This window comes from Paroedura picta, chromosome 8 (genome assembly GCF_049243985.1).
Source record: "Paroedura picta isolate Pp20150507F chromosome 8, Ppicta_v3.0, whole genome shotgun sequence".
Classification (NCBI taxonomy): domain Eukaryota; kingdom Metazoa; phylum Chordata; class Lepidosauria; order Squamata; family Gekkonidae; genus Paroedura; species Paroedura picta.
In genome coordinates, this window is record NC_135376.1 from 83,975,136 (window position 1) to 83,987,789 (window position 12,654).

Here is a 12,654-nt window from a genome sequence, read left to right on the forward strand (position 1 = left end):
GGGTGAGTCCAGGATAGAAACAGGGACCAACGATTGGCCCCTTGGCCCTGGACTGACAAGAATTCCAGCCAGTTGGGTGAGGGGCCCTCACCAGGACAGACCAGAGTTCCATCCAGTCGACCCAGCCCATCCAGGGACAGTCTGGAGACATTGCTGCCAGTCTGCTCCTGACCACCGCAGGGAGAGGAGATCAGCAGGGCTGCCAAGGGGGATGAGAACAGAGGCCTGGACAGGATGCGCCAGCCCTTTTAGTCCCAAGGCTGTCCTAACTGTCATGTCCAACTGTAACTTTGCCTCAGAACCCTGACAGAGCTGGCAAGAGGCTGGTGAGTGTGCTCCCTCCCCCCTCCCTTCAGCCCTGCTGGGAAGGAGCCTTTAACAGCCCCTGACTGTGGCTTTTCTGAGAGCAACGCAGGGGAGCCTCAGGGCATGAAGGTGGGGCATGAAGGTGGGCATTCCTTTTTTTGGCGGGGGGATTTCTCCTTCTGCCAAACGGCTGACAGGGAGGCCACAGAAAAGCCTCTTCTCACTTAAAATAATGCTCTGGTCGGGGGTTAGACACAGCAAAGCCATGTGTATTTCTTCTTTGCAACTCTCTGCAGATTTGAGGCCAGTGCACAGTGTTATTCTGCAGACAAAACTGGATGCTGTTGCGGAGGTTCTTTTGTCTCCTGTTTCATTTGTCTCCTGTGCAGTAGGCCTCAAGTCTTTCAATTCAACAACAACCTGTGTGGGAGGCCTTAAATTTTTATTCTCTACTACAACCCTGTCCAAAGTTGCCCTTTCTGCCTGCGGGGGGGGGGGGGGGCTCATCTTTATACTATGAAGATGAGCTGTAATTCCAGGAGCTCTCCAGGCCCCACATGGAGGTTGGCTACCCCTGGGTTGGAAATATTCCTCGAGTTTTGGAGGTGGGACTTCAAAATCATACAATGCCGTGGGTGCGCTTCTGGGCCCGGGGGGGGGGGGGAGGAAGCCATTCCCCCGGCCCCAAAAGCACACCTAGCACCTGTTGTATTTACAAGTACAATGGGCTTGGTCCCTAGTCCTTGTATAATGCCAGTAGAGGTCTTAAGTATGTACTAACAGTGTGATCCTAAACAGAGTGACACCCTTCTAAGCCCATTGACTTCAGTGGATTTACAAGTGCATAGCTCTGCTGAGGGTTGCACTGTTAGTGTGAAAGTCTTCTGTGCTACACGTTCTCATGTTGCTGAGGAGGATTCGGGGTCAAAAGTATTCTTGAACAGATGTCTGGATAAGTTGAGGAGGAAGGTTATAAATAGCTCCCCACTGCAATGTAAGGCCATCTACAGTTCAGTCAAGGCCATCTGATTGTAGGCATGGATATGCTTTACTTCAAAAAAGATGTGGACAAAATTGAGAGGGGGCAGAGCAATGAGGATGACCAAGGCCCTTTGGGGACCAAGCCCTATGAGGAGAGCCTGAGGGACTTGGGAATGTTCGGCCTGGAGGGAATACAGTTGAGAGGGGACATGATGGCTCTCTTTAAGTATTTGAAAGGTCACTTGGAGGAGGGCAGGAAGGGTTCCTGTTGGTAGCCCAGGAGAGGACCTGCAGTAATGGGTTTAAACGATGTGTAGAATGGTACCAGCCAGATATCAGGGGGGGAAACGTTCACAGTCAGAGTAGTTCAGTGTTTCAGCCGCCTAAGAAGGTGGGGAGCTCCCCCGCACTGGCAGTCTTTAAGCAGTAGCTGCAGAGATACTTATCACGGAGGCTTTAGGCTGATCCTGCATTGAGCAGAGGGTTGGACTAGATGGCCTGGATGGCCCCTTCTGATTCCATGATTCTTACTGCTGACCTGTGCTAATCGGCCATTTCTCTAGGCTTATTTTTGTATTTTGTTTGCTTGAGCTTTTGATGACTGGTGGCCATGGGACACACCACGCCTGCTTAGAAAGGAAGGAAACCTTGTACTGTGCCAGTAATATAAGAAGAGCCCTGGATCACACCAGTGGTCCATCTAGTCCAGCATCCTGTTTCACCTGGTGGCCAGCCAGTTGCCTAAACAGCCAGCAAACAGGGTACAGAGGGCAAGGTGACACTGCCTCCTGTCACAGGTATTTGGAGATTGATGCCCTGTGATGCTGGAGGTTCCCTGTAGTCACCATGGCTAGCAGCCACACATGGACTTACCCTCTGTGAACTTGTCTAATCCCCTTCCAAAGCCATCTATAGCAGGGTTAGTCAACCTGTGGTCCTCCAGATGTTCATGGACTACAATTCCCATGAGCCCCTGCCAGCATTTGCTGGCAGGGGCTCATGGGAATTGTAGTCCATGAACATCTGGAGGACCACAGGTTGACTAACCCTGATCTATAGAATCAGTGAAGGAGACACTGCTTGGGAAGAAGCACCCCTTCCCCCCCCCTAAGAACAGCAGCTGCTTTAAAAGCTAACTCTTTGTGCACGTGTGAATGCCTGCTTCCCTCCCCGAAATAACTATTACAAAAAAGCAGCCCAGGATATTTATTGATTGAAGAGTTTTCTTCTTCTGCTTTTCTCCCCCAAATTGTCAGTGTAATGCGAACCAACCAACCAAAGGGTCCCTAAAAACCCTGTGCTGGGATCCACAGGTGGGGAAGCCCATCCAGATCACAGGTGAAGGGCTAGAGGTCCTTTGATTCTTGCCCTTCAACTTGGGCCATTGACCATCCACAGCCAAGGGAACAAAAACCCAGTCTACACCTTAGGGCTGCCGCGTGGTGCCTGACACCTGGCGGGAGGGTTGTAGAGGGGGCACAGTCCCAAAAGAAACATTAAAAAGGAAAAGAAGGCCTTGGCTACTTGCTGGAAGGGGTGACCATAGAGCTCCTAAGGATGCCTAGAGCTACCTGAAGTGACAAGGGTATTTCTAACAATCATCAGGAACTCGATGGTCAGAACTGGTGAGTAGCTGAGGCCTTCTTTTTCTTTTTAATTCTTCTCCCCTTTCCCCACTGTTTCCGCCTTCTGATCATCTGAGCTTTGGCAGGCAAGGGCTACCATTACTTGGCAGTCTCCTGCCATAAGTGGGCAAGTGGGAACCCGGCTAGAGGGTAAGCAGCTGCTGGCCATCTTCCCAGAGTTCCCCTGCCTTGTTCCCTATGTTCCTAATACAAAAGTCCCCCATCCTTCACAACAAGGACTCAGTCTGTCAACAAAAGCTGGAATTATCTATTGCTTGGGGGAAGGATTATCATCATAATGTAGACTTATCAGGATACCCTTGGCCAGCAGCAGAGGCTGGAGGAGGGTGGGTTGCCAGCTCCAGGCTGGGGAACTCCTGGAGGTTTGAGGATGGAGCCTGGGGACGACAAGATCCCACCTTCCAAAGGATGTGTTTATTCCCGGGGGATTTGATCTCTGTCATCTGGAGATGAGCTGTCATTCCAGGAGGTCCTTGTGTCTCACCTGGAGGATGGCATCCCCGTCGTAAGCAAATGTTATAATAGAAGGGCATCCAAAGCCAAAAGGCTACTCAGCTCATCCTACAAGCCCCTTTCCAAAGGGAGGTTCTGCCAATGTGAGGTACCAAACAGGCTTACTGGAAAGCAACAGTTTGCTAAATAATGGGCTGAGATCAGCTTCTGTGAGATGTCCACGCTGGACAGTTGGTGGCCACTTGCAGCCACCACTGGATGCCGATCAGTGACCCGGAGGTGTCAATCCCTTGAGCCTCTTATCCCTCGGCTGAACCACATCAGCATTCCAGAATCTGTCATCTTTAATCTGCAACTTATTGGCTTTTAATCAGGAGAGGAGTGAAAATATTGTAAGCAGCTCTGTGCACATGTGTGCGTGTGCACAACTTCGCCTCAAATGCTGCCGCTGGCAGCTTGCTATGCCCCCCCACACACACACACACTTTTATCCTCATAGTTATTCCTAAAATCCAAACCGTAATTTTCTTCCAAAAGCAAACAACTGAGGTGGGGCAGGGGGAGCTGAGACAGTGATTCCAACAGCAACAGCAACAAATCCCTGAAAATCAGCTCTGCCTCTTTTTGTAATAAAATCAGAGTCCAGTAGCACCTTTAAGACCAACAAAGATTTATTCAAGGCGTGAGCTTTTGAAAGCTCACACCTTGAATCCATCTTTGTTGGTCTTAAAGGTGCTACTGGACTCTGATTTTATTGTGCTACTTCAGACCAACACGGCTACTCATTTGAAACTTTTCGTAATGTATTTTCCATGTGTTTCCATATGTTTTAACCATATAGCTGATTAGTACACAGAGCAGCCTTTCTCCACTTTTCTACCACTGAGAAACATTCTTCAGGCTTCAAGAAACCCCAGAATGTAATTGGGAAAGGACAGCTGTGGACATGCCTGCTTGTGAGCCCTCCCCTTCCCACCCCTTTCGGGCCCATCATTGGCCATTTGGGGAGGAGGGGGGTCGACATGGCCACATATGGTTTTATCACCCGATAGATGTTTAACACATGTTAAAGATACATTAAAATGTTATTATTATTTAATTATTTAATTAATTAAATTCTAATTCCGCCCTCCCAAATGGCTCAGGGCAGTTTATATATGATTAAAATCAACAATAAATTAAAAACAACAGAACAACAACAGCATTCACAATCTAAAACAGGGGTAGTCAAACTGCGGCCCACAGGTGGGGAAGCCCATCCAGATCACAGGCGAATGCTGGCAGGGGCTCATGGGAATTGTAGTCCATGGACATCTGGAGGGCTTCAGTTTGACTACCCCTGATCTAAAACATACTAAAACATAAGTAATCAGCAGCATTTCCGTTGTAGTCATAGCAATCTCCAGAGTCACTGCCCGTAAATTTCCCAGCTGGATGTCTCTCTATGGAAGTGTTTCCATAGGGGAGGGCCATAGATGTCAATAAGTTGACCCCCAGCCCAAGGCTTATGGGAAGACCTCTGTCTTGCAGGCCCTGTGGAAGTGAACCATCTCCGACAGGACCTGGACCTCCTCTGGGAGCTCATTCCGCCAACTAGGGGCCAGGATTGAAAATGACCCTGGTTGAGCCCAGATGTACTTCCCTGGGACCAGGGACCACCAGCCCGTTGGAATTTGCAGAGCAAAATGCTCTTCAAGGGACATAGGCTATTAACTCCCACCCACTTGGGAAATCCTTCCAGGGCCATCAAGAAACTCCAGGTTTTCACAAAACCCTGGTTAAGAAAGCCTGACAGAGTTTGCACTGTCCATCCTGCATTTTTATGACTTGCTTATTAATAAGTTGCTTTGGGGGGGATTATGTGAGTTTGAGTGGGTGGTTATTGCTATTTCTCTCTGATTCACACTTTCATGTCAAAAACCCACAGAGATGGGCTGAAGCCAAATGACATTTGATTTTTTTACATACCCCACTTTTCTCCCTAATGAGGAACCCAAAGCTGCTCAACATGCCTCCTCAATTTTATCCTCACAACAACCCTGTGAGGTAGGTGAGGTTGACTGGCCCAAGGTCACCCAGCAAGTTTCCATGGCAGAGTAGGGATTCAACCTGGGGTCCTACAGATCGTAGCCCAGTGCTTCAACCACCACACCACACTGGCTCTAGCTAAGTCAGTGTGGGTCTGATCATGGGAGAGTCCTTGGGATCTTGCTATAAACTGCTTTTGAGTTCCACAGTTTGGATATTGAGGTGTTCAAGAATTAAACAAGCACATTTGTTGACATCTTATTTCTGAGGGTTGATTTCCAGGTCCTGTTTTTGCCCCCTTCAGAATGCAAAACAGTTGCATTCTCTGCTTTATCCCTTTCAGATGTTGCATCAATGTGTACCAAGTGCCCCCCCAACTGCATGACTGCCAATCAGAACAGAGAATACCAGACTGAATGACCAATGGGCTGTCCACATAAAGCAGATTCCTCTGTTCTTTTTAGCCCCCGTAATGTTAAGTTCCCCAAAAGGCAGTTAAAACATTTCAAGGGATTCCCCGTATTGCTGTGTTTAGCCTCTGCTTGGTGCTTCGTGAATAGCAGTGGCCTCTCCATGTACAGATAATTTTGTATGAATGGAAAGGTGAAGATGGTCACAGGCCTGGCTTAAGGGTTTGCCGGGCTTGTAGCAGTAGAGCCAGTCTAAGGATTTGTGCGGCTTTAGCAGAGCACAACTGGGGCTGCTACTTAGGCTGCACAAGTAACTGCAGGGGGCTCACCTCCCAGGGATAGTTGGAACTTCAGAAGCAACTGACTGCTTCATTTTGCTGAAAACATTTCTCAAACCTTGGTGGGACGTGCAAGTGCAATGCCCCAATATCTAAGGGGACCTTTGCACTTATTGTGATCCACACACGAGGCGCATGTTCAGTTACTAACAAAGCTCATGTATCACCCGTTTTTCTTTCTTGCAGTCCCCAAGGCTTACAAGTATGAAGACCCACCCCTAACAATCACAGTATGTAGGCCCCCTAACCATACAGCTCTATGAGGCCCCTGGAACAGTGGGGCCTGTAGCATGTGCTACATGTGCTCCGAGGATAAACCACTACAGGTTGTTTGTGTTAGACCCACATAAGTATGGGAGGCAGGAGGAGTGTAAACACATTGTGACGAAAGATCTCCAGGAATTAAAGCCCATCTACAGACTAAAGAAATCAATTCCCTGGGAGAAAATGGCCCACTGGGGTCTCTCCCCTCCTCAAACTCTGTCCTTTCAAGGCTCCACCCCCAAATCCCCAGGGATTCTCCAACCAAGAGTTGGCAACCCTGGTTATCAGAACGTCCAGGTGGCATTGCTGATGAAAGATGGAAAAGTTCTGCATGTCCGACATGGTTTCAGGAGAGTTGATTTGGGGAAATTTGGGGGGTGGAGCCTGGGAAGGGCGGAGTTTGGGGTGGGTGGGACCTTGGTGGGTCACTTTCTCCCAGGGTATTGATCTCTCTTAGTCTGGAGAGCAGTTGTAATTCTTGGAGATCTTTCACCCCTACAGGTTTACACTCCTCATACCTCCCATGCAGTCCCCCCTCCAGAGCAGCCATTTGCTCCAGGGGAGGGGTGGCCAAACAGTGGCTCTCCAGGTGTCCATGGACTACAATTGCCATGAGAATTGCTGGAGAAAGATGAAAAAGGTCTGCATGTCCATCATGGGAATTGTAGTCCATGGACATCTGGAGAACTAATTTGGCCACCCCTGCTCTAGGGGAGCTGATTTCTTTCATCTGGAGATGGGCTGTAATTCCAAGAGATCTCCAGGCTGCTCTTGGAGATTGGCAACACCATGAGGTCTAGAAACTTTACCTGTCCAATGGCAAAATCTGTCTTTCGATGCCTTGTTTGAAAAAGGGCACTGTCCATATTGGGGTGAGAGGCCAGGTGGGACTGGAGAGGACTGGGGGTCGGTTTGCCACTTCTTCCCCCTGGCCACCAGCAGGGGATGGGGATAGGGTTGCCAGCTCCTGGTTGGGAGATGCCTGGAGATTTGGGGCGGAGCTTTGGGGCACAGAGTCCCTTCCCCCAGGAAAAAAAACCCACCCATTTCCTCCAGGGGAACTGATCTCTGTCATCTGGAGGTGAGCTGTAATTCTCGGGGATCCCCCATCCCACCGGGAGGTTGGCATCCCTCACCCGGACCTCCTTTGACCTGCCTGGTCCCGGGCTCTGTCCATCGGGGAGATTTCTCGAGCCGCCCTCCGGAAAGCTGCCGCGGGCGGGCCTGGGCTCAAGCGGCCCCTTTAAAGGGCGACCCCCCCCCCCCCGAAGAACAGGCTCCTCGCGCGCTCCCTCTGCCGGCCCTCGCGCTCCCCTCCTCTCCCCTCCCCTTCGCCGCGCCGGCCCGCCAATCCGCGCCCGCCGACAGTCCCGGGGAGCGAAGGGAGCGCGCGCGCCTCTCCGCTGCGCCCGGCAGTTCTGCAGGCAGCCTGGGGAGACGGCGGCGGGAGCAGCCCCAGACGGCAGACGACAGACGACCGCCCGCCCGCCCGCCCTTCGCGCCTCGCCTCGCCTCGCCTCCCCCTGCGCGGCGCGGTGCAGCCTCGCCAAGCCACCCGGCGCCAAGTTGCGGCCAGGCAGGGAGGGAGGCAGGCAGGCAGGCAGGGAGCGAGGTCGCCGCCACCGCCGCACACGCCCGCCCGCCCGCCCCGCGCCCACAATGGAGGTGCCGCGCCTGGAGCACCCGCGGAGCAGCCCTTCCAGCCCCTGCGAGGATGTCATCAAGAACCTCAGCCTGGAGGCCATTCAGCTCTGCGACAGGGACGGTGAGTGGGGAAGGGTCGCGGCGCTAGGGCTCTGGGGCGGGGGGTGGGGGGGAGAGTTCGGCTCAGCCGCCTCCCAAAGCCTCCGCGCCTCCCTGTGCCCCCCCTCCGCACACACCTCTCTCGCCTCTTGCCCCCGGCGGGGCTCTGCCCCCTTGATTCCGCCCCGGCGTATGGCCCTTTGTGGCCGCATCATGGCATCCTCCCCGCGCCGGAGCCGGGCCCCCTCCCCTTCTCGCCCCCCCCCACACACACACACACCAGCCTGTGCTTTTTTCTCCCCATCTCAGAACAAAAGAACGAACAGAGCGAAAAAAGGAAAAAAATGGGCAGGGGACGGGAGAGGGAGAAGGAGAGGGAGGGGGTCACGCCTTACGGAGCCTCCCCCACGACGATTTGCGCCTGCTTGGACGCCAGGCGAGGAGGGACCCGCCGCCCTTCCGCGCTCCCCGGCGTCCCCCGGTCCCCTGCCCATCCCCAACAGCGAGTGGACGCCGATGTGCACAATGCGCGGGCGAGCCCGGGGCTGGTCACTGGCCGCGTCCGCTTCACGCCAAGCCGGTGCAGGATGCCGCGCTGGGAATGGGAGGAGAAGGAGAGTCTGGCTGGCTGGCTGGGGGCAGAAATGGACGAGCAGAGAAGCGCTTTTCTCCCCTAATGCGAAATAGATCTAGTTGGGGCTCATTCCAGCGGCCAGTGCGACCACCGGAGCGGATCATCCGTCTCCCAAAGTGGGGGTGGGGGTCACTATAAGGGGGAGGAGAAGCCTGGCAGGGGGTGTCGCGGAGAGGAAAAGGCGCTGACGTTGGGGGCATGGTTCAGCACCATGGACAGCCACAGCCTCTTCAGGGCTGCCGAGGGAAAGGCGGTCTTGCTGAGGGAGCGCCGGGAAATGCGCTCGGCGGAGCCGGATCGAAGGCGGTTTGTCGGTCTGATGCAATTCGGTCGGTGTGCGCGAACATTACGCCCTTTGTTCTAGACGTACACACGACAGGGACAAATATTGATTCCCCGGGAAAATGGGAGTGGGCGTATAAATAGGGCATCCCTTCTTTCCAGAAAAGAGATGGGGGGGGTGCAATTTATTTTGGGGGTTTGATAACCCTGATGGCGCAAAGTGGAGTTTGGGTTTGGAGTGCAAAAGGCTGCCGGAGCCCTGGGAAGCCAGGCAGTTTTCTTAAGGTTGTATGGAGAATCTGGGATCCTCCGATTTACATACCGATGCACCAACTTGGAAGGCGAGCAATTCTATGTGTGGGTGCTGAAAATTAATTCCTTACAATTACGCCTTGTTCGAAAGAGACTTCATGATCGGAAAGTCATACCTTAAAGCAGGAGTAGTCAACCTGTGGTCCTCCAGATGTCCATGGACTACAATTCCCATGAGCCCCTGCCAGATAATGCTGGCAGGGGCTCATGGGAATTGTAGTCCACGGACATCTGGAGGACCACAGGTTGACTACCCCTGCCTTAAAGAATTAACTCGTTAAACATTGCTGGATTGTCTGCTTGGGCAGTTACCGGGCATCAGTTTTGCAGTTCAAAGGAGGTGACGGTGCTTTTTTACCTACCTGATAGTGTGAACATCAAAGCGAATGTCCTTGCTTTTGTGGATTCTCACATGGTTTTTGGAATTCTCTGAATGTTTGTAGTCCTGTAGCCATCTTGGCACCAGTCTTGGCAGTCTGTGAGCTTTCCACTCATTACCTTCAATAAGCAACCCTTTTCGTGGAGAAACGTTCTTTCTTGTAAAACAACGCAGTGTCTATCCTATGATTCTTGCCCAGACTGAGGGCAAGATGGCTACAGGGCAGTCTTATCCTTCCACCTCCACTGGTCCCCATTAGATTCAGTTTGGGTGCAAAATACCATTAGATCAAAGGCACAACATCCCGGCAAGAGAAGGGCAACAGAATAGATGAGACGCCGTTGGCATAGTAACAGGGCAGACGACAACAGGCATCATGCTACAATTCACACACTAAGCAGTGTATCCCTAACCTAACTTTCTAGCCTATGTCAAGCACTACACAACAATAAACCTGAAGAAGGACAGACCCAGCAAATGGTGGTATCATACTGTGGCATAAAACATCACAGCAAAACAGGGCTTTGACATCTACATTTCTTCCTTATATTCATATTATGGTGACTGTTTGGCCATTCCCTATTAACATGTTACTCCGGAGCAATCCCATGAGTTAAAGTGGATGGGAGTAATTTAGAACCAGGTCAGAGGCAAATAACTGGAACAAAACTGATCCCTCAGCATGACAAGGATTCTTCTGCCCAATGAGCTTGTAAACAAAAAGCCTTTCAGTTCATAACTCCAAAGCATTCATCAACTATTAATATCGACATTATTCGGGATTCTGATCTAAGGTGGGAGGGAAGAGGGAGTGTCTCCCTCTGGAGTTCAGAATCCCCATTCCCCGTGAGTACAGTCATAGGAATTCTTCAGTTTATACATACAACATTAAAACCTTCTCATGGGGAAGATTAATTGCTTTTAGAGAGTGCTTGCAATAGAGCAATAAGACTTAAATTTTCAGGCAGTTGCCCATTTCTTCTCAAAACGTGATCCTGTTGTGCTGCTTTCCCTGGTCCTGAAGTAATGTGCCGCTATGCACAGTTGCATTTACATACACAGCAATTATTTGTGGATGCAATGTGGAAGGCTCGTTATGTAATTCTCTCTCTCTCTCTCTCTCTCTCTCTCTCTCTCTCTCTCTCTCTCTCTCTCTCTCTCTCTCTCTCTCTCTCTCCCTCCCTCCCTCCCTCCCCCCCCTTTGCCTGTCTCAAGCAATGTGTAATGGAGCTTGCTATGTTAATTGTAGTGGGCTGCTAATTAATTCAGCATAGTATAATTAATCACTCTTTACAAATGAAGCTGCAATCTCATGGAGCCCAATAGGATTACACTTTCCAGAGTGGGTGTTTCCCTCCCTCCCCAGCTTAAAAAATAGCTGGCTCAGATTGCTAGCAGAGTAGGGTGGGGAATGACAGCTCTCTCTCTCTCTCTCTGGTAGACTTCTAATGGCTGAATGTTTTAAATTGCTGTGGTTCTGAGGCTTAAAGAGCACCCAGAAGTTCAGGCTCATTAACTCCAATAGATTTCAGGGTGGGGCATTTGCAGAGACTTTCTTGCACCTGTGAGCAATAGGCATTTAAGGAAATAAAATGTTTGTATGTGCAGCACACTGAATATTACTTAGGAGGGTGGATAACTAGGTGCAGAACAGCAATTGAAGCATTATCTCCAACAGGTGGTACTTAAGACCTCAGAATGCTGACGTGGGAAAGCAGAAGGGGAATAAACGGACTCGGCACAGGCAGATAGAATTAGTTGCTTCTAAAACGTTCACTCCGTAGGCATCAGAAGGCATTTATTTTTAAACCATTGTGGGGCACCCTCTGCCAAACAGTGCTGCAGTACAATATTCATTTGGGTGGGATAGGTGGGGGGGCTTCTGGGAAGATGCTGGGAGGATGCTGCCAATGCACATTGTCTGGCTGCCAGGCATTTGGAGTCTGCTCAGCATCACCCTCACACCTCCTCCCCAAAGAGCGGCCGATAATTTCGTAGTTCCTGTCTATTGCTCAATAGGTGTGAACTTCATTGAAAGCCTCCTATTGGAGCCCATAAGAATAATGTATTACTTAGAAAACCTCACATATCAAAGAATTATTTAGTTTTCATTATTTGGAATTCATGAAAGCTTTTTTTAAAATGTGAAAACATCTTAAATGGCAGCCATAGAGAAAACCTTTAAAATGTGCAATGGAAAATCAGTATGGACGATCACCAACCAGCCAGATTTAAAGGCCACAGAGACATGTGTTGTAAGCATCCAGGAGGCTGGGCATGAGGTGTGCACTTCTCTAGTGACCCATCCTCCATAGGGTATGGCCACAGGCAGCAAGTGAAATGCTCCAGTGTTGCATTGTGATATCTCTGTTGTTGTTGTTGTTATTATTATTATTGTTTTACAATTTCAGCACTTTAATTATCGGCAGTTTCACTGCACTAAGACCTTTAGTTTGACATAAAATAATTTGGCATAAAAAATCAACATAGCACTTGTTAAACAGCTGCTAAAAATGTGGGCTGTTAATAACGAACGTCATAATATGAAAGCAATTCCTCGATCTACCTGTAGAATGGTGGTATGCACACAAATAAATATTGTTCACTTATTCTGCTTTTCCTGGTTTTGCAGTGAATATTTATTGAATTACATACACATAAAACAGGTTATTGAGGTGACTTGCTGGACAACTAAGACATTTACCACACACAATGGAAAATAAATAAGAAGTATTTTTTTAAAGTGCACACACAACCATGCTTATAAAGGAATGGTCTACAGCAGCACTTAAAGGAATGGGCTAAAATGCACTTCATTAGTCAGGCTGACCCAAAAATCTAGAATTGCTACCCAAAAAAAGCTCTCCTTGGTCATCTG

General features: G+C 50.2%; 1 protein-coding gene across 2 annotated transcripts in view; it reads left to right on the forward strand.

Moving 5' to 3' along the window:
• Nucleotides 1-12,654, forward strand: part of PHYHIPL (phytanoyl-CoA 2-hydroxylase interacting protein like) — a 105,878-nt gene that overhangs the window by 34,055 nt on the left and 59,169 nt on the right. The window contains exon 1 of one of the 2 annotated variants that reach the window (XM_077350650.1): nt 7,811-8,191. The exons of the other annotated variant lie outside the window; for it this stretch is intronic. Coding sequence (XP_077206765.1) covers nt 8,086-8,191 — 106 coding nt within the window. The 5' untranslated portion in view covers nt 7,811-8,085. Of the gene's footprint in view, nt 1-7,810; nt 8,192-12,654 lie in introns of those variants that run through there. 2 annotated transcript variants of the gene reach the window in all.